Below are 19,774 nucleotides of genomic sequence, written 5' to 3'. Positions count from 1 at the left end.
AAATGTATTATTATCGTTGTACTGTATCTATCACATAGGCTAAGCCTGACATGCATTATTCTATCTATCTATCTATCTATCTATCTATCTATCTATCTATCTATCTATCTATCTATCTATCTATCTATCTATCTATCTAGCTGTGTGTTCTATTAAATCATGAATCATATTATAAATGTATTTTATTAATAGGCTATTAAATATATTATAAATAAATAATTTTTAAAACATATTTGCTACCGTTTTTTAATGGTTTTCAATTGTGATATTGACCAATTTTGAAAGCAGTTTTGAAATTTTGAAGTCTCAAGTTAAACTGTATTTTTGTCTGAATATATTTATCTAGTAAACGAACATAATACGGCATAGTAAATTCGGTTATATTTAGACAAAGTATTCTTACCTGGAAGAATGTTAACATCCGGCCAACTTGTTGAGGTTGAATAGCACTGCCGCCACTTTACTCGCTACTCTTCCGCCCCCATATGTAGGAAACAGGAACTGCACCCATAGAAAACGATATGACTGCGCATAATAATTATAATAGGTTGATCTGATATCGTCTCGCGATTTGTTACTGTATCTAATTTCTCAAGATTCCATATTTGCGCCATCACTGAAAATAGCCCATCAGTAATTAATGTGTTATCAAACCGACCTCCAAACGCTAGATGTCACATGACGACCATTTACCCCAATGACGTTGGTAGAAATCGCTTTGTTTTGGCACGTGACCGGAAGCGTCTCATGGATTCAGTTTGACATGTTGGAAGTTGAAAGATGAGCGCAGAGGACCCACTATAGACTGCAGGTCAGGGCGCATTTCACAAGAGACTCGGACCAACGCAGAACTAGACTGCGGACTGTGAGCGGTCACTCTGTTCAGTTGTTTGTCATGTTTTAAAGTTGGCAGGCAGTTGTCGCGCAATGCTAAAGGACGAGCGCGCATGCTAGCGCTGCCCCGGTGTCACTGCCTTTGAGTCCCAGAGACAGAGCCGTGCTGTTTTGTTCGTCACAAACAGTAGTTTGTTTTCGTTTGTGGTTGTCAGCCGCGGTGTGTTATATAAGGGTCTTTAAAACGAAAGGAGATATTTTACTTTCTTTTTAGCCAGCAAGGACAGCTTATCTTCAGAGCGGAGGGCTTTGCTTGGCTTGGACAGTGGAGATTTTAACTTTATTTGGACTGAAATGATCATAGACTGCGGTTGACCGAGGAGTAGACGGTCTCATAACAATGGTAAGTTTTCTGCATAGTTAGTTCACTTAAAAACGAATATTCTGTTATTGACTCACTATCATGAGTTGCAGGATGAAAGCTTCACTTTCACTCTCATTGAATGGGAAACGATGCAGTTAAAGAGACTGACTCCTAAGCTTCTGCTGTACAAACTGTAGAAATAGTCTGGCAGATAGTAAGAAAAATCACTTATAATGGTCTTAGTCTGTTTGTTTTAGTGTGGCAAATAATTGTTTAGGATAGTGGTTCTCAACCAGGGAGCCAGGGTCCACTAGGGGGCCTCACGAAACGTCCTGGCCTCAAGATGATTTTAAATTAGACAAAGCAAGCTTTAAACTCCTGATATTATTCGTTTAGGAGTCAGAGTTGTGATTCTCTGTGTTCAAAACACTGAAGACAATTAGTGGGAATTTTTCATAATGAACTAAAGATATTATATTTTGTTTTTATAATATTTATTCTTTGTAATTTTGTATTTTGATGGGATTGTAGCCCCAAAATAATTCTCTGTATTTTTTTATTTTTCCATTGATGGTGGTCATTTTTGACAATGAAGATCACAAGTGTGATTATTTTTTGTAAAGACCAGTTAGCTTTTTCTAATCATGTCCACAATTTTTTTTAACGTTTTGTACCTTTCCAATAAAGTAATTTTCACTCCCTCAACAACTAAACAATTTTAGGTGTGATATCTAGACCTGGCAAATTCATGTAAAGTAATAAAATCTTATAACTCCAAGGGCATTTTTGTAATGAATTTTCATTTTTCCATTCCAAGCTCTAAGATATTTTATTGGGTAAATAGTCCTTAATCTTTATCCTATAAATCATGAACAACATAAGTCAAGGGGCCTTTAAATATTGTTGATGGCAATAGGGGACCTTCAAGTCAAAAAGGTTGACAACCACTGATTTAGGAGCACTGCAACAAACTTTGTGTTTTGTTTGTGTTTCTTTGACTCCTCAGACTTCAGATGACTGGACTGAACGCTAACTGTGAAGTTCATCGCCTGCTAGGATTTACTTTAACTGACTAATTCCAGTGTACTCTTCCCTTCCTATAATGTTGGAGGGACTTGTTGCCTGGGTGCTCAACACATATCTGGGCAAATATGTGAGCAACCTTAACACTGCCCAGCTCTCTATTGCTCTTCTCAAAGGTATTTGAATGCAGTTGTTTTAGTCTGTGCAAATTGGAGCTTACTGTCTGTGTTGTGTATCATTTTGTGAAGTATGCAATTTGTTTTGATCCAGGGGCAGTGGAGTTGGAGAACCTCCCTCTAAGAAAAGATGCTCTCCGAGGATTTGATCTGCCCTTTGAGGTTAAAGCAGGTTAGTGGTAGTCCAGCCTTTGGACTGTAACCAGTTAGAGATTCAGTAAGTAATTTGTTTGTTTTGCTGGCTGATGTGACAGTCACCTTGGACTTTATACTACACATGTCAGCATGCCCTTATGGAAATACCCTGCTGATTAATTTATTAAACAACAGAAGTGTCTGTTTATAGAGAGGCTTTTCAAGATAAAGTGAGCAGTTATTCGGCTGCTCATGACATGTTATCCCAGCACGTGAGATGGACAAACCTTATTTTGAGTAAATTAGCTTTTCCTTGACCAGTGATGAGTGGAGTATCGATGTTGTGTTTGTATTCCATTTTAAGCATAGTTGTCAGAAGTAATATTTATGTTTTAGTCATTAATCTAAGTGCATATTTAAACCTAAATTGGATGCGTATTGGGTGTCTTTGCACAAACATTGTATATGCTAACTAAGGGTTAGGTATTCGCATTTTGTGATCTTAATTGTGGGTATTAAGGAAACTCTTACACAGCAGAAGCATGTCAGAACAGGATTATCTGGATATTCTTCTGCTGTGACATGATATTTGAGAACTTGTGTTTTTAGACTTAGTTTTAGGAATGATCAATTTCTCAATGTATTAATAGACATACATATTATTAAATATTACACTACTGTTCAAAAGTTTGTATCTGTAAGGTTTTAATACTTTTGTTCAGCAAAATTACCTTTTGGACTTTTTATTCAGTAAATAATCCTTAAAAAAAGGTATCACAGTTTACACAAAATACTGTTATCAACATTGATAATATTGGGTCACACTTTATTTAAAGGTCCAATTCTTGCCATTAGCAAACCATTAACTTTTGCCTCAATAAACGCCTAATTTGCTGCTTATTTATAGTTAGCAAGGTAGTTGTTAAGTTTAGGTATTATGTAGGATTAGGGATGTTGAATATGGTCATGCAGAATATGTGCTTTATAGGAACCAATAAATAGCCAATATATTAATAATAGGCATGCTAATAAGCAACTATATAATAGTGAGAATTAGTCCCTAAGCTAAAGATTTTACCATAATTAATGTTTCTGGAGCAGCAAATCAGCATGATTTCCTAAGGATTATGTGACACTGAAAACTGGAGTGATGGCTGCTGAAAATTCAGCAAAATATATATTCAAATAGATAATTGGGTTATTTTAGATTGTAAAAATCAGTACCAAAATACTGTTTTACTATAGTTTAATCAAATAAATGAGCATAAGGGATGTCTTCCAAAAATTAAAAAACTTTTGAACACTGTTGTGTATGCATAAATTTTATGTGTATTTGATTTGACCAGAACCAGTTTCATAAATATTATGTGTATTTTCTTTTTCAGGTGTCATTGGGAAGATCACCCTCCAGATCCCTTTTTATCGACCACACAGTGACCCATGGGTCATCTGCATGTCCCAGCTGAACCTGATTATTGGCCCTGCCCCCCCACAGGAATATGATGAGGTGCGAGAACGAGAAGCTGAGAGAGAGCAGAAGAAACAGCTGCTCAAGGCACTAGAGGACAAGTGGAAGGTACGGGATGTTAGAAAATGTCATTGAATTGCTGTAGTTAAATGCTGACGTTTTTCATATTTTACTTGTGTACTAGTGTACATATGCATTGACTGTAAATTATTTATTTGGCTGTTCCATTCTATTTGATTTGTCTTCTAATGTTGATTATTTATTTATTTTATTTTTGCCATTACGCTTTAAAAATACAAATTTTTGCAATTGAAATAATTAAAATGAGACCAAGCACTCACAGTTCTAAAGGTATATCTTTTTAATTAATCTTTCAGATGTATTTATTTTTATTTATATTAAAAGCTGATAAAAATGTAAAAAATGTAACTTGAATGCAATGTAAGTCGCTTTGGATAAAAGCGTCTGCTAAATGCATAAATGTAAATGTAAATATTAATATTTCACTGTTGTTTTTAATGCATGCTTTTTGTGCTGTGATCTATGAATCACTTTGAACTTTTTATATAAGAAATGCACAATTCAATTATGTGTGGTTTTAATAATTGTTTTGTGTTTTATCAGAGTGAATGTGAGCAGAAAGGAGAATCTTACTGGTACTCTGTCACAGCGTCTGTTGTGACTAGAATAGTTGAGAATATAGAGGTAATTTTCAGTATTGTCATAGTTACTTCTTTCCTTGCACTCTGCTGTTATAGTTTAATTTCAGAAATAAATATTAATTTTGCTATTCTGTATTTGTCATTAGTTGAAAATTCAAGGTGTCCACTTACGATTTGAAGATGATTTCTCCAACCCTGAGAAGCCCTATGCCTTTGGTGTTTGTATCAAGAATGTATCTGCGCAGAACTGCTCTAAAGAACCAGTGAGTCATCCATATTATTTGGTATCTTCATAAAGCGGCTCTTTCTTTACATGTTGGAACATGAAAGGTAAACTCTTCACAGGCTCAGAAGCTTATTCGGCAGAAGGAGCTGGAAATCGATGAATTCAGTGTGTACTGGGACATGGAGTGCACCATGCTTGGAGATCTTCCCTCAACAGACGTGCAGGTTGATTTTTTTATAATGCAAGGACACTCAATAGCACAAAGGCTAGTGCTTCTTGTGAACTTTTTCTCGAACTTTGTCTGTTACAGGAGATGATGAGTAAATATATGCAGAGCCGTGAGCATCAGTATATATTTGAGCCAGTATGTGCCTCTGTGCTGTTGAGGAGGAATGCCTCTAAAGAGCCGCTACGATCTCGTAACACACCTCGCGTTGAGGGCCAAGTGCTATTGGAACCCCTCTCACTTCGTCTGTCACAGGTAATCTTTTTGTTTTTTTTGTTTTTATGTCCCATATTTTGACCTTTCCTTTAGGCTGTTTTCTGTCGCTCCAAGGAATATTAGCCTGACATTACTTGTAAAAGCATTTTTTGTTGTTTGATTAATTTATGCGATAATGTCCCTGCTATCTGCTTCAATGTGAACATCATAGTAGTTACTTGCAACTGGTTCCTTTTCTGGGTGACTTTAACCAAACTGGGTTTGGTTCATTTAAAATGTACTATATATGAAACTACTTTAACTCACATTTATGATTTAAATTGGTGCTTGTTTACAGGTTCAGTATCAGCAGATGATGGCATTCCTTAAAGAACTGGACCGACGAGAAAGGGAGATGCTTTTTCGGAAGTGGAGACCAAGACATCCCATTTCTGGAAAGTAAGGAGATTTCTTTTTTTCTATTACAAACAAGCCTAAATATGTTTTCAAATGAGCTTTAAAAACCTCTTAATAGGTCATGCTGATTAAAACCTGAAAAACATTTTGTTTCACAATGGTTGAAGCTGTCGACAGTGGTGGATGTTTGCCGTTAATGCCAACCTGAATGAGATCAGAGAACAGCGGAGACAGGGAAGCTGGGACTTTGCACTGCACAGGGCTCGTGATGCCAAACTCTACACTAGCCTGTATTTCCAGAGGCTTAAGGGAGTTACCTTGAGTCCACAGGAGGAGGTAAGAATTTTGGACTTACAGGATTGAAGAGTTAGATTGCCACAATGTCTCTGTATTCACCTTTGCATAAGTGGTTCTTGAGTTTGAAATATTAATTTGTAATCTGTGTCTCTCACATCAGTGTGAGTTAGAGAGGATTGAAGATGAACAAACACTGGAGGAGTTGCAGATTCTCCGGGACACTGTTTATGTCTCCTTCCGCAAACATGAGGAAATTGCAGAGGCAAGCTGAGATGACTTACTTTAGTGGCACAGTTGTGGGTCTTTGAAAATGTCAGAGTTGAAAGTCATGGCTGATACTGTGTAGCCTTATATTGAAGGAAAAAAACAAAACAAATTGTGTTATCAATATAATCACTGTCCATACATTTGTTAAATCCAGTCTCACTTAACACTAATTAATCATGTATTTTATTCATCCCTCATATCCATTTAGAGTCTACGAGAGCCTATGATAAATGAGACCCCAGCCTCCTCGCCCTCAGGCTCTATACCTAAAAGTGGGAGTTCTGGTATGATCCAGTATCTGCAGTCTTGGTTCCCAGGCTGGGGTGGCTGGTATGGGGGAAGTGAAAGAGGGCCAGATGGACAACCAGTTTCAGATGACCTTCTACCTGGCACTGCCCAGTGGGAACTTCTTGGTGAGTCTTCGATCAATGTTACCTGGAAAAAGGATTTGTAATGATGATTTTTTTTTAAATAATTTCTGCAGGTACTAATTTCTTACAAATATCTGTTATTTATATAGAACATTTTCATAGTATTATGCACCATGTATCAAGTTCCTTCTCTCCTCCAAACAGCTGAGACAGATGATCTCTTTGATCCTTTGGAGGATTCACAAACACTGAATACCTTTACAAGAAGAGATCATCTCTTTGCTCGGTTGGACTTTATCCTTGAGAAAGCAGCTGTCACCCTGTACCATCAAGACAAAATGAAACCACTTTTGAATGAGAGCGGGGTTATTCAGCTAGAGTTTTCAGGTTTTATATATATATATATTTACTTATTAGTGCAATAAAGTCTCAATGGCTTCGAATCAATTTTGAAGGTTGATTTTACATTTTTAATTTTGCTTCACAGGTGTGAAGATCAGAGTCGAGTCTCTTCCTCGCTCAGAGTCTTCATTACTCAGAGTGAAACTTGGTGGGCTGTTTCTCCGTGATCTCACTACCCAGGGCTCCATTTTTCCTGTCCTTGTTTCACCAAAACCAGTTAGTTTTTTTTTTGTTTTTTTCATTTAAATTTGGTTGTTGCCATAGAACAGTAATCTGCATGTGCTGAAAATGTCTGTGACAAAAATATAACTGTAATAATTGATTTCATAACTTTTCTACATTTTAAGGGCAAGATCAGTCAGCCTTTTGGCCAGACTAACTGCACAGAAATGAGCAATCTGTGTGAGTAATAAATTAAAACATATATCTGTTGTATGAAAATAAATGTCTATGAGGGCTGATTAAGAACTTCTTATTTTGTCTTTTTTCAGTCTCTGATGTGGAATCATCAGCACCTCCTGTATTTGAGATGATTTATGAACGTAATCCAATAAGGAGCAAATTTGAGAGGAGACTGGAGGTCAATACCAGTCCTCTCAATATCATTTATAACCCTCAGGCTATCAAGAAAGTGGCTGAGTTTTTCTACAAAGGAAGGGTCCACACCTCGGGTGCGCATTAAGGATAAGCATCCATCTTAAATTAGTTTGAATTGGTTTTGTGAAATATCAGTTCATTATGGTTTATATAACATTTTCCAGGATTTGGATATCAGTCTGAGTTGGAGCTGAGAGTGGCTGAAGCAGCCAGGATGCAATACAACAAGCTGAAGATGCAAACCAAGGCAGAAATCAGACAAACCATTGATCAGCTCCTAGTTGGAGAGTTCATTGTAAGAGAGGACTTTATTTAATTGCAATCATTTACAGTCTCTATGAGATATTAAGTAATAATTCTGCTGTGGTTTTTCTTTCACAGGAGAACAGTAAGCATTGGACTATGAAATTAGATATATGTGCCCCTCAAGTCATCTTCCCAGATGATTTTCAGTCTGAAGACCCCATGCTAGTAGTGTTAGACCTTGGGCGAATTCTTCTTACTAATTCCAAAGGTAACTGGTTCTGGTCAAATCAAATTTTCTGCTGTAGCCTTTCCATACATTCCAATTTATTGCAGTTGATGGCAACTTGTGACAGTTTTATTTGTCCTCCCACAGAAGATCATAAAACAAATCCTAATACCTCTCAGACAGAAGGAGAAAGTGATGAAGAATTCCAGACACCATTAGCAACACCTCCTGGAACTCCACCTCCAGAGAAAGAGGTGGATGTCAAAGGTCAAGAGAGGCCCTGTGATATTACCAGCCTTAAGTCAACAGAAGGTGCCCAAATTGTCAGTAAAAACCTATATGAGAAGTACTCCTTATCTTTCAATGACCTCCAGATCATGGTTGGTCACTATAAAGACAACTGGAAGCATCTACAGGACAGTGAAGTGGGCCCCACTCACGTGGTGGAGAAATTCAATGTTCTACTACAGCTAGAGCAAAGACTACGATACACATCAGACCCTCAGTTTCCAGGGGCTGTTCTCTCAGGAACACTACCAGACCTTAAAGTGCACATCAACCTGGAGAAGATGACTGCCCTGAGAAGCTGCCTGGCTAGACTTGGTAATTCAGGGGCAGATGGAGGTGACAGACAGGGGGAGAACCTCAAATCCCCTGACCCTCTTATACTTCGTCATGAGAAGATCTTTCAGAGGGAAGATAGTGATTGGAAGCTCCAGAGTTATGATAAAAATCTTACCAAGAGTGTGATGACACTTGAGCAACATACTCGAGAGGTGCTTGTGGAATCTAGACTTCTCCTTGCAGAGTTTAACATTAATTACATGCAACTTGGCATTGAAAGTGGAGGCCGGTATATTTCTGTTCTGAAAGTATTTGGAACAAATGCACATTTTGTAAAGCGACCTTATGATGCTATGGTTTCCCTCACAGTCCATGGGCTCTACCTTGTGGACACATTGCAGACGTATGGCTCTGACTTTGATCTTCTTGTTGCATCTCATAAACACTTATGTTTTGATGTGCCTACTGGAAGTCTGAGAGAGAGCCAACCCACTTCACCAGTCTCACCAGACGCTAAATCTCCAGAACTGCCAGGTCTGCACAGGGACTCCTCAGATCTTGATTTTGACAAAGCATCTCCACGGGGCTCTCCCCTGAGAGACCAGGAGGCACTTATTAAGTTGGAATACCAGTTTGTCAGCTCAGACTGCCCGTCTATGAACTTGGACAGCTCTCTTCAGGTCACTTCCATGCAGGTCAACAACCTGGATATCATCCTTAACCCTGAAACCATAGTAGAGCTTTTAAAATTCCTTCAGCAATCTTTCCCCAAAGATGAAAACTCTCCAGCACAACAGCTACCACCACTGCCTAATGGAGAAGAGAACGAGGAGACCTATCAGTCCACTTATGTCCGGAATAAAGAGTTAACTGTTGAAATTCACAGGTTAAACTTGCTGCTTTTGAGAACTGTTACCACTGGGACTGTTTTAGGAGGTGAAAAAAAAGGCATGAAAATTGCTACTGCCAGTATAAATGGCACAAAAGTCAATGTTTCAATGGGAAGTCGATTGGATGTCAATGGTTCTCTAGGATGCATTCAGCTCGTAGACTTGACTCAGGAAGGTGGCAGAAGTCAGTTTGTGGTCAGTATTGGAAGTGTAGAAGACAGCTCCTCTACAGATGGTGTGGCATTTTTTTCCATTGATGGCATGGCACCCTCTGAAGCTTTGAGTTTCCGTTTTATGGAAAAATCTCAGGGAGAATGCTCTCTCCAACTTCAGATGGCATCTTTACACTATAACCACTCAGCAAAGTTCCTGAAAGAGCTCAGTTTATCAGCAAATGAAGTAGAAGACAACTTTCGGTCTATGCTGAAAACTGCAGCTACAAAGGTCTCTACTGTATTGGCAACGAAAACAGCAGAGTACAGTGGTATGGTGTCTCTCTTTGAGAACCCACACAGAAGATCTAGGAGGCAGAGTCAGTGTAACTGGACACTTGACCCATTTGAGGAAGACGATTCCTGTGTCCCTGAAAAGGAACAAGGCTTGGATTCTTTTATGGTCAAGCTGACTCTAGATGTCAGTATAGAATCCCCAGTTGTGTCTATTCCTAGAAAACCTGGTCACCCTGAGTTGCTTGTAGGACATTTAGGGAGCATACGAATTCAGAACTTTGTTACAGGGCATGACTCAGAAGGGGAGAAACTGCAGGTTAAAGTGAAAGATATAAGACTCTATTCAGTCAACACAAGCAACTTGGTTTTAAGAAAAGGAGCACAACTTAACGGCAGCGCCACGTCTGGACCCTCACCTTCTCATGGTGGCAACATTAATCTAAACGAGACGCAATTTACGCGACATGACTTCTTTGAGCACTTGAGCCGAGGAAAAGGTAAGTTGGAAATAACATTTGATGAATTCATGAAGCTTTTCCCTCTTCTTTATATTGAAGTCCTTTCAAGGCACATCTCCTTCTTTACGTCTTCTTTCAGCATTTCATATTCTAAAAGATGCCACCATCCAGCTCACTGTTGAGAAATTCCCTGTTGATGAAAACTTGCACTTTACCTTCTCAAGTGAAGAACCTTACCAGAGCACTGGGCTAATGAAAGTGGAAGGCAGATTTGTTGATGCCATCCAGGTAAAGCACTACACAAACGCATAACAGTTGTGTCTTTATCATATGTAAATTCCATGTTTTTAAATTGTCATATTTTCTGTCAGGTGTGTCTGTGTAAACCTGTGTATGAGCAGGTCCTTCAGACTCTCGATAATCTCTCCTTCATCGAAGATCAGAGAGTAACGCCCTGTCAGCCCCCCACACCTTCCTCCACTAAACCTCATCGCTTCCCTGATCTGCAAGGTGGACTCTTTGCTCGTGACCCTCCTCATATTGGCCTTTGTTACTCCTCATTGCCGTCATCCCTTTCAGCAACACTTCCACTGCGAAATGAGAGCCCCCCTCTCCACCCTCCCTCTTTTACCCAAGTGAGGGCCATCTTTCAGGTTTCTGAGCTGCAAGTGCAATTGAGCGGAGACCTTAGCCAGGGATGTCAAGGGTTGGTCAGTCTGCGCTTTCAAGACCTAGAGGTGGACTTCACCAAAGATCATGCCCATTCAGTCTCCATCCAACTAACCCTTCACTCCTTGTTAATGGAAGACCTGCTAGAGCTAAACCCTGAATCAAAGTACAAACACCTCATGGTGTCCAGAGGTGCTCCAAAGCCCTCCACCTTCAGTCCAAAGGAATACCTGTCACAATCTTGCCCAACAACGTCCAATGTTCTATCCGCAGAAATGCCCCGTTCTCTTCCAGCACAATTTGAAGAGGCACAGAATGTTTTCCAATTCTATCAAAGGCACCCCAGTACACCATCTGCGTCCAGTCGGAAGAGCAAGAAGGATGCAGAGTGCCCCAGTACCCCTCCTCCATCACCATCACGCCATATTCCGTCTCCACACCCACGGCCAGACTTTGATGATTCTTTGGTACATATCAATGTGCTAATGGTTGATAGGCGGCACCCAGAGTTTAAGACACGATATGGGAGTATCGGCCGTAGTGTGGATGTGGACTTCAACTGCCTTGATATTCTTATCACACTGCAAACCTGGGTAATGATCCTAGACTTCTTTGGCATCGGCTCTACTGCTAATAACCATGCTGTGAAAGTGCCTACCACCACACCTCAGCCTACACCTGAACATTCACTGGAAAATAGTACCCTCAATGATCTGGGAGATTTGTATACAGAGATTGAGGAAAGGGTCAATACAAAGCTAGATTTAAAGGTACAGTAGAAATAATGCCAGAAATGATAATAATTATATCAATTAAAATAATATATAATAAACAAATGTTTCCTTACATTTAAAAAAAATGATGGACAGTATAAACTTGACTTGTGAAAATGACGTGTGAACTTCCTCCACAGGTTCACTCTTTATCACTGGTACTAAGGAAGAAATCCAACGAGCTTGCTAAAGCTAGTGTCTCTAAACTGTTTACGCATATGGAAATGATTGGTGTGTATAATTATGATAATATTTGTTAAAATCAGAAAAAGCTTTTTCTGAAAGTATATGTTTTATGTACTCCACAATTTTAGATGGAGATCTGGCATTGCAAGGAAGTCTGGGAAGTTTGTCATTGAGTGATTTGACACCCCATGGGGATCTATACAGAGAGCGTTTCACAACACACGGTGGAGAGGCCCTTGTCTATGACATACACAAGTATTTTCTTCCTTTTGTCTATCATTTTATTCATGCATACAGTTCTACATTTTAACACATTTCATTTTGACATTGCCTCTATCTCTAGGTATGGCGAACCTGACCCCTGTTTGCAGCGGGAATATGATATGAAGGTGTCTCTTCAGATGGCCTCAGTACAGTATGTCCATACCCAGCGCTTCCAGGCTGAGGTGGTGGCCTTCATCCAGCACTTCACACAGCTACAGGATGTCCTGGGGAGGCAGAGAGCAGCCGTTGAGGGTCAGGCTGTAAGGGCCCATTTTAATTCTGTTTGTTCAGTTGTAAACTTTAGACCTAATAAATTGAAGTGTTGAGATAGCATCCTTAAATTTTATTTGGCCCATCCTTGTATCTGCTTTGTACAACCTAGTGTAAATGATGCATGTATCCCAGGGAAAACAGACCAGACAATGCTGCTCAGATAACCATTTGGGTAATCTGCTGGATGTCCTCAATCTTTCCCTGCAGAGACAAAATAGAGTTATACAAGTTGTTGTCAACACCCATTTCCTTCAAACTGGAGACACTGGTGACAAAGGCTGGACACTGAGCTGTCTATCCTGGCTCTAATCCCCTCTTATATACCACAGGCTAGAGATCAGCAGTTACCCATTAGGACATTCTTATGTCTTGCTCTCGGTCCTTTTTCCGCTTTGCATTAGCAAAAGTACCAATATTTGCATCTACTTTGATTTGATTAATTAATCTTACCGACAGTGTTATCTTGCAAATGGGTTGGTTTTCTCTGAAGTGTTTTGAAATGCCCAGATGTGTAGGTCACATGAGAATTTTGTTGCTTTCACAGATAATTATTTTGTTCTGGGTTTGTTAGACAACATAGCTATTGTTCATTCTTGATTTAGCTAATCAATATGTTATGCTTTTCAAACCAGTTAGTGCTGTGCTAAGATGTAAGAATGCTAACTGAAAACAAGCTTTTATCTTTGAAGTCAAATGAACGACTTTGTACGGAGTTTGTCTACACATGATGGAACAGAAAATGTAAAACACTGTCATGTTGTTTAGCTTAATATAATCACTCTAAATTAGCTTAACATTTAAAAATAGTTGACTTTATTCGGACATGAGATGCCATTTAATTCTAGGCCGTCATGACATTGCAGTGATCTTTAAAGGGGATTGTTTTAATTCACCTTCTACCCTACAGGTGCGTGAACGCCCACAGCGAGCTGCTCGTGTGCTGCTGGACATTGAGGCAGGTGCTCCTGTTCTCTTGATCCCAGAGAGCTCCCGCTCTAAACGTCTCATAGTGGCCAACCTGGGCCAACTCCGAGTACATAACCGCTTCCTGCCTGCTGGCACTCGTGGCACCTTCTCTCTCAGAGATAAGGTAGAGAAACTTACAATGGCACATACCTTTTTCCCTTCTCTGGTGAGTCCTACCATCACCATATACACACTACACCACCACTCTGCACATGTGGGATGCATTTAAGGAGCATTTTACTGTCGGTTTGCTGCAATCTCAGAATGATTTCATAATGTGAAAAGATTTGGGGGGGCGGGGAAACGCATTGAGGGTTGATAGCTCAAATTGAATTTCTCAAACAAGCATTGAGGAAAGTGCTTCATGGATGTAGTCCCATTCTTTACTCTGCATGGTAAACGTCACAGTTTTTTAGTATAGAAAAATTGGTAACTCTTTAGAAGAGGGAACACTTATTCACTATTAACTACGACTTTTCCCTCAATAAATCCCTAATTTGCTGCTTATTAATAGTAAGGTAGTTGTTAAGTTTAGGTATTGGGTAGGATTAGGGATGTAGAATAAGGCATTAATATGTGCTTAATTAGTACTAATAAATGGCTAATACTCTAGTAATATGCATGCTAATAAGCAACTAGTTAAGAGACCCTAAAATAAAGTTACCGAAAAATTATATTACTATGAATTCACCTTAAATTGAATCCCTGTGTGGTTTGTCTACAGTTTGTGTGAATATGAAACCCAAATTAACAACAACATTTTATGAACATTAACATTCATCTTATTATTTGTGTTTGAAGAATTTGATTTTGCATGCTAATTCATACAAGGATCCCTCACATTATAAGGTATCAGGGAATGCTAATCTGATGTGTGTTTTTTATTTGATAATATGATGGTGTCTCTTCTCTCTTTTTTTTCATGATTTATGCAAGGAGTTTCACATTGAGCAAATTCTATTTGAATTTCCAATTCATTGAAATTGAATGTAATTGTCACCCAAAATGACAGCTGTTTCATTATTTACTCACTTGCTGATTTTTATTTATTTATTTATTTGCATTTGTATGGCAAAGATCTATGTAAACATTATTTAAAACATCCCTTTATTGTGTAAATAATGAATTTTCATTTCTGGGTGAACTATACCTTTATTTTATGTTAAAAGTGAGCCATGCATGTTTTTGAAGATTAGCAAAGTATTTGTGAATTTGAAGTAATTATCCTACATGAGTGAAATATGGTGGAACTGATGCCAATACTGTTTTCCATGACAGTCTTTTGGCTGCAGTGCACACTGAACTAAGCTCACACTTTTGTTAGTATCTTTTAAATCTCAATGTTTTAATCTTCTTTCCATTTATATTTCTATACTGCTTTTATAAATAGTTCATATTTTGGTTGCAATTTTAAAATTAATCTCTCTTTGGCTGTTTATTAACATAATAATAATTCCTGAAGGATCGAGTGAAAGATGCCCAGTCTGCCTCGGATGCTGGGAAGACTAGTGATAAAAAGTCTTCAAGTTCCAGCACAACTTCTGGATTTACCCTGGGCAGACCCCAGCCCGGCCTCGAATGCATCCCGGAAGCAGATGTGCCATTGAGTCCAGGTCAGTACCCAGAATCTGAGATGCACTTTATTGTGGCGATACAAATAGGGTGCAACTGATCCCAAAGTGTTGTAATAAAAGCATTTTTACTAGTGGACTATTTCTTTGGACCCTTCTGTATGTTTATATCTGCCTGAACTTTTGTGGTAACTGACATGCCCTTTTTGTTACAGAAGACCATGTATGTCTCCTGGACTGTATAGCTCTGGACCTTCAGGAGATGGACATATTTGCAGCAGAGCGGCTGCCCTGTGAGCCATGGGACAGTGTTGGAAAGTATCTGGAAACAGACTTGATCTTCCCATCTTACACAGTGCGCAGGAGTGGAGAGAGGCTGCTAAAGGAGCGCTGCCATCTAAAGCTGAAAGTAGAGCGCAACCTTGACAAGTCAGTCAGCTGTCCTTATGTCTCTTAAGCTTTTCTACCAACATTACTACCAGTTTTGGTTTTATTTGTCTTTGTTTTGAACGTGTTTCATTTCCACCTTGTCTTAGGGAACTAAGTCATGCTGTCCCGGATATGTCCATCCATGGCAGCCTGTCTTCTGTCCACTGCTCCCTAGACCTGGAGAGGTATCAGCTGATCCGCGGACTCTTGGAGCACAACCTGGGAGAGCCTGTGGAGGAGTTCCTCAGACCTTACAATCTCCAAGACCCCAGCACCTATGTAAGCTTATTACAGCAGCTATGCTGATGCTCTTTTTGCAGTGGGAACACTTTTGGCATCTTGCCACCATTTAAAAGAAATGACCCTTTATTTAAAAAATATCGCTGACCACTGATATAATATAAATTATGGAGAATTTTTTCATTAAAAAGTAATTTACAGGCTTTTCAGACCTGTGACAATGTATTAATGGATGCGTCATTGTAATTATAACAGGCATTTGTTTATAGGGACTTTTAGCTTTCAGAACAACAGTTAATAAAAATGCAAAATTACCACCATCAATATGGGTTTCAACACAGTGAAACTGTAATTAACAAGAAAAATAAAAGATGGCCTTTGATGTCGAAAATATTGCTGACAACTGAATAGCTAATTTATTTATTCTTCCCCCATCGCTTCCTCTCCCCTCTTAAACAGTCTTATCTGTACTAAAGGCAAAAGTTTAAGGCTTATTTATTTTTAAAGATTTGCAGGCTTTCTAGGCCATTACCAATGTAATAATACAAGTGTCATCTTGCAGACCGTGTTAAGTGGTGATGTGTACACATCCCTGTCTCTTCTGGTGGACATGAAGGACGTTAGTCTGGAGTTACTGGACAACCCTAAATCCACAGGCCATAACTGCTCCTTGGCCAGGTACTTCTTTGTTCAAAGTGTTTTATTTCTTTGCGCTGTTTTTATAGACCATAGGGATAACTAATGTGCTTACTCTTTTACTCCTAAAAGGTTTGACTTTATGAAATCGAAGCTTCTGTTTGAGAGTTTCTCTAACAGCTCCAAGTCTGTGAATCTGGTGTCTCATTCACTCCTGGCACATGACACGCGATTCACTGGGAGCAGTGGACCCACAGAAGGGAAACGCAATGTGTTTGATTGTGTTCTCCAGCCATCCAGGACCGGTGCTAACCGAGCCTCACTGCAGCTGGAGCTACATTACAGGTCTGGGGCTGACACTGAAAGCATTTAAATGCATCTAAAGAGTAAATGCTTGTTCTACTATATATTCTCTCTTTCTCACAGATCTACGCGGGACTCCTCATGCTTCACTGTGGTTTTAAACAATCTGCGAGTTTTCCTCATTTTTGATTGGCTACAGCTGGTGAGGGACTTTCTGTACATGTCTGCAGAAAAAGGAGCAGCGCCTACCCACCAGCGCTGGCCTAGTGGCAGCAGCGACCAAGGCGGCACAGGAGCAGTCATGCCCAAAACAGTCAAGAGTGGTGTGGTCACTAAACGATCCACTGTGCCAGTTACTCAAGATAAATGCCTGGAGGTCAAAATCAATGTGACAGGTAACATCTTTACAATACTTTGTATTGTAAAGCCCTGACATTTTTGGACACACGAATCTTACAATTGTGATTCATTGAATTACATCAGTGCTTTTCTTGATTGGATCAAAAATTCAAAAGCTACAGTCAAACCAAAAATTCAGTCACCAGATATAATTGTTGATATTTTTTTACTAGCGGGTGCAGGACATAATAGTTCATTTATGTAAGTGAGGATTTCAAAATAAAGTAAACCTGTGACGCATTATACCCAAAAATTCTTCATACAGTGGACTGCCTGTAAAATTGATAAAAATTCGGGATCAAAAATTATTCAGACACTTTGACCTTAACATGTTTTGCTTAAGTGTTTTTTCTTTAATTGCTAATGCGACCTTTTTATACCACAGACTGAACAAAATTAAGCATTCCTTGGTAATTGGTTGACCTAAATTGGTATTATCTAATTGTGTACTTAAATTTATCAGCTGACAGCTATTCATCTAATTCAATCAATACATACCTTTCTATCAAAGTTATCTGACATTATCAAGATGAATTTGTTCTGACACATTTTTATTCCCGAGTTCTTGTCATAGTTTATTACCATTTTCTAAACTATAGCGAATAAACTGTGATAATGCGACAAATGTTGAGGGTGTCTGAACAAATTTTGGTTTGACTGTATATAAACACTGTATATACACTGCAGTCAAATGTTTTTGAAAGAAGTCTCTTATGCTGCTCGTCAAGGCTGCATTTATTTGATCAAAAATACAGTAAAACTAGTAATATTGGGAAATATTATTACAATAATAAAAACTAATAATCATGTGATGGCAGTTTAAATATCTGAAATTGCATTGTTTCTGTTGTCTTTTTTTCCTTTAGGGACAGAGTTTGTGGTCATTGAAGATTCTTCATGTTTGGACACCAATGCTATCATTCTGAAAGGCACTACTGTGCTTACGTACAAGCCTCGACTTCTGGACAGACCTTTCTCTGGCAGCTTAGCAGGAATTGAGGTAATGCCCTGGACATCTATGATTTTACAGTATCCATAAATGAAAGCAGTGTTGTAGTTGAGTTGATTGTCTGTTTTAAATTTTTTGTTTGTTTTCTTCTTCCCCTGCTTAGGTATTCTCCTGTCGACTGGGGAGTGAACAGGAAACGGCTTTGTCTATCATTGATCCTGTCAATGTACAAATGGAGCTCTGTGGCAGCCCAACGTACCAGAGCAGTTCAGGACTCCTTGATGCCTTTAACATAGAGGACTTTCCACCTCTTTTGGAGGTCAGTATTGAGTTAAACTTAACCACAGGTCGGGATGAAATATAGGTGCACAAGTTAAGATTTCGTTTTTTCCCCCACAGATCCAGTTTCCAGCTCTAGACATCCGTCTTTCCTACAATGATGTGCTGCTTTTCCTGGCAATAGCTAAGTCCATTCCAACCACAGGATCCAGCGGCCCTTCGGACACTGCCACAGAAGCTGAGAGTTCAGCATCCACTGCCAGCTCAGACACTCCATCCAAATCAAAGGACAGCTTCAGGCTCAAGACAGAGGCTTTACTGGGTTTGTTAGCTGATTAAAAAATATATTGTTTCTATTTGAATGTCTCAAAGAGATCTGCAAAGATTTGTTTATTTTTTGATGAACTATCACTTTATTTAAAAAGCTTTGCTAAAGTTTCTTAAAATATTTCATTTTAGAGGGTCAGCTTAAAAGGTTACAGGATCTTGGGTTCAAAAGGGAAGACTGCAGATGGGCACTCATTCACTGTAAAGGTACACCATTGCACTTGCCATTGCATACTTGTCTATCGCAGAAAATACAATTTTGAATTGTGTGATTCATTGTGTGTGTGTGCGCGTGTTGAATTGCAGGTCAGTTGGACCAAGCCGCCACATGGCTGTTGGAGAACGCAGAGAGCATGTCTGGCCGAAGCCGAACCGACTCAGACTCCAGCAGGCACTCGGCTCCTCCCCTATCTGGAGTGGAAGTGAGGGCCGAAAGCGTGTGTATCTGCTTTATTGATGACTGCCTGGACTGTGACGTCCCTCTGGCAGAGCTCACCTTCTCACGTGAGGATAAGCGCATACTGTGATACTCCATAATATCTAATATACTGTAGGCAGGAATTTTTTTGCATCTTTTCTCCTCTATTGCAGGTCTTTATGTTCTCCAGAGGATTGGGTCTATGCAGGAAGGCAAGGCTAGTTTCACACTGTCTGGAGATTATTACAACAGAGAGCTCTCAGGTAAGATCTCAGCATTGTGTTCTACCCTTGATCTCAGTACCTTCTCAAAAGTTAGCCAATCATTTTTGCAGTTCAAATAACATTTAACTCACTGGTTTAGAGTCATTTTATAGGACTATCTCATTTTGAAGTATGGAGTTTAAATTAAAATCTGAGACATTAAAAGGGGATGCTTAAGCAAATTTATACCTGGAAAGTAGGGATGCACTGCTATAAAAATTCTGCCTATTAGTTATTTTTATGCTATAGCTAGGGTGGCCATATGTGCCGTTCATATGGGACACGTCCTGGCCAGGATTTTAATATTGCCTAAAACATCTAAAGTAGTTTGACCAA

The 19,774-nt window shown here is 39.1% G+C and overlaps 1 protein-coding gene across 1 annotated transcript in view; it reads left to right on the top strand.

The window, feature by feature from the left end:
• The first annotated feature begins 768 nt into the window (after positions 1 to 768).
• LOC306859836 (intermembrane lipid transfer protein VPS13D-like) overlaps positions 769 to 19,774 on the top strand; it is a 43,031-nt gene continuing 24,025 nt past the window's right edge. Inside the window, exons 1-37 of the mRNA XM_079401168.1 lie at positions 769 to 1,237; positions 2,205 to 2,397; positions 2,492 to 2,569; positions 3,918 to 4,108; positions 4,625 to 4,705; positions 4,809 to 4,925; positions 5,008 to 5,112; positions 5,199 to 5,369; positions 5,668 to 5,768; positions 5,894 to 6,062; positions 6,184 to 6,285; positions 6,499 to 6,703; positions 6,866 to 7,048; positions 7,149 to 7,279; positions 7,411 to 7,465; positions 7,555 to 7,734; positions 7,825 to 7,955; positions 8,042 to 8,174; positions 8,280 to 10,532; positions 10,633 to 10,781; positions 10,865 to 11,932; positions 12,076 to 12,166; positions 12,250 to 12,376; positions 12,465 to 12,645; positions 13,566 to 13,748; positions 15,087 to 15,237; positions 15,411 to 15,624; positions 15,732 to 15,903; positions 16,427 to 16,542; positions 16,633 to 16,845; positions 16,927 to 17,198; positions 18,069 to 18,202; positions 18,315 to 18,470; positions 18,551 to 18,752; positions 18,890 to 18,964; positions 19,064 to 19,261; positions 19,349 to 19,438. Coding sequence (XP_079257294.1) covers positions 2,301 to 2,397; positions 2,492 to 2,569; positions 3,918 to 4,108; positions 4,625 to 4,705; positions 4,809 to 4,925; positions 5,008 to 5,112; positions 5,199 to 5,369; positions 5,668 to 5,768; positions 5,894 to 6,062; positions 6,184 to 6,285; positions 6,499 to 6,703; positions 6,866 to 7,048; positions 7,149 to 7,279; positions 7,411 to 7,465; positions 7,555 to 7,734; positions 7,825 to 7,955; positions 8,042 to 8,174; positions 8,280 to 10,532; positions 10,633 to 10,781; positions 10,865 to 11,932; positions 12,076 to 12,166; positions 12,250 to 12,376; positions 12,465 to 12,645; positions 13,566 to 13,748; positions 15,087 to 15,237; positions 15,411 to 15,624; positions 15,732 to 15,903; positions 16,427 to 16,542; positions 16,633 to 16,845; positions 16,927 to 17,198; positions 18,069 to 18,202; positions 18,315 to 18,470; positions 18,551 to 18,752; positions 18,890 to 18,964; positions 19,064 to 19,261; positions 19,349 to 19,438 — 8,275 coding nt within the window. The 5' untranslated portion in view covers positions 769 to 1,237; positions 2,205 to 2,300. The remainder of the gene's footprint in view (positions 1,238 to 2,204; positions 2,398 to 2,491; positions 2,570 to 3,917; positions 4,109 to 4,624; positions 4,706 to 4,808; positions 4,926 to 5,007; positions 5,113 to 5,198; positions 5,370 to 5,667; positions 5,769 to 5,893; positions 6,063 to 6,183; positions 6,286 to 6,498; positions 6,704 to 6,865; positions 7,049 to 7,148; positions 7,280 to 7,410; positions 7,466 to 7,554; positions 7,735 to 7,824; positions 7,956 to 8,041; positions 8,175 to 8,279; positions 10,533 to 10,632; positions 10,782 to 10,864; positions 11,933 to 12,075; positions 12,167 to 12,249; positions 12,377 to 12,464; positions 12,646 to 13,565; positions 13,749 to 15,086; positions 15,238 to 15,410; positions 15,625 to 15,731; positions 15,904 to 16,426; positions 16,543 to 16,632; positions 16,846 to 16,926; positions 17,199 to 18,068; positions 18,203 to 18,314; positions 18,471 to 18,550; positions 18,753 to 18,889; positions 18,965 to 19,063; positions 19,262 to 19,348; positions 19,439 to 19,774) is intronic.

Source organism: Barbus barbus, assembly GCF_936440315.1.
Source record: "Barbus barbus genome assembly, chromosome: 40".
In the NCBI taxonomy this organism is placed as follows: domain Eukaryota; kingdom Metazoa; phylum Chordata; class Actinopteri; order Cypriniformes; family Cyprinidae; genus Barbus; species Barbus barbus.
This window is presented reverse-complemented; position numbering and strand designations above follow the sequence as displayed.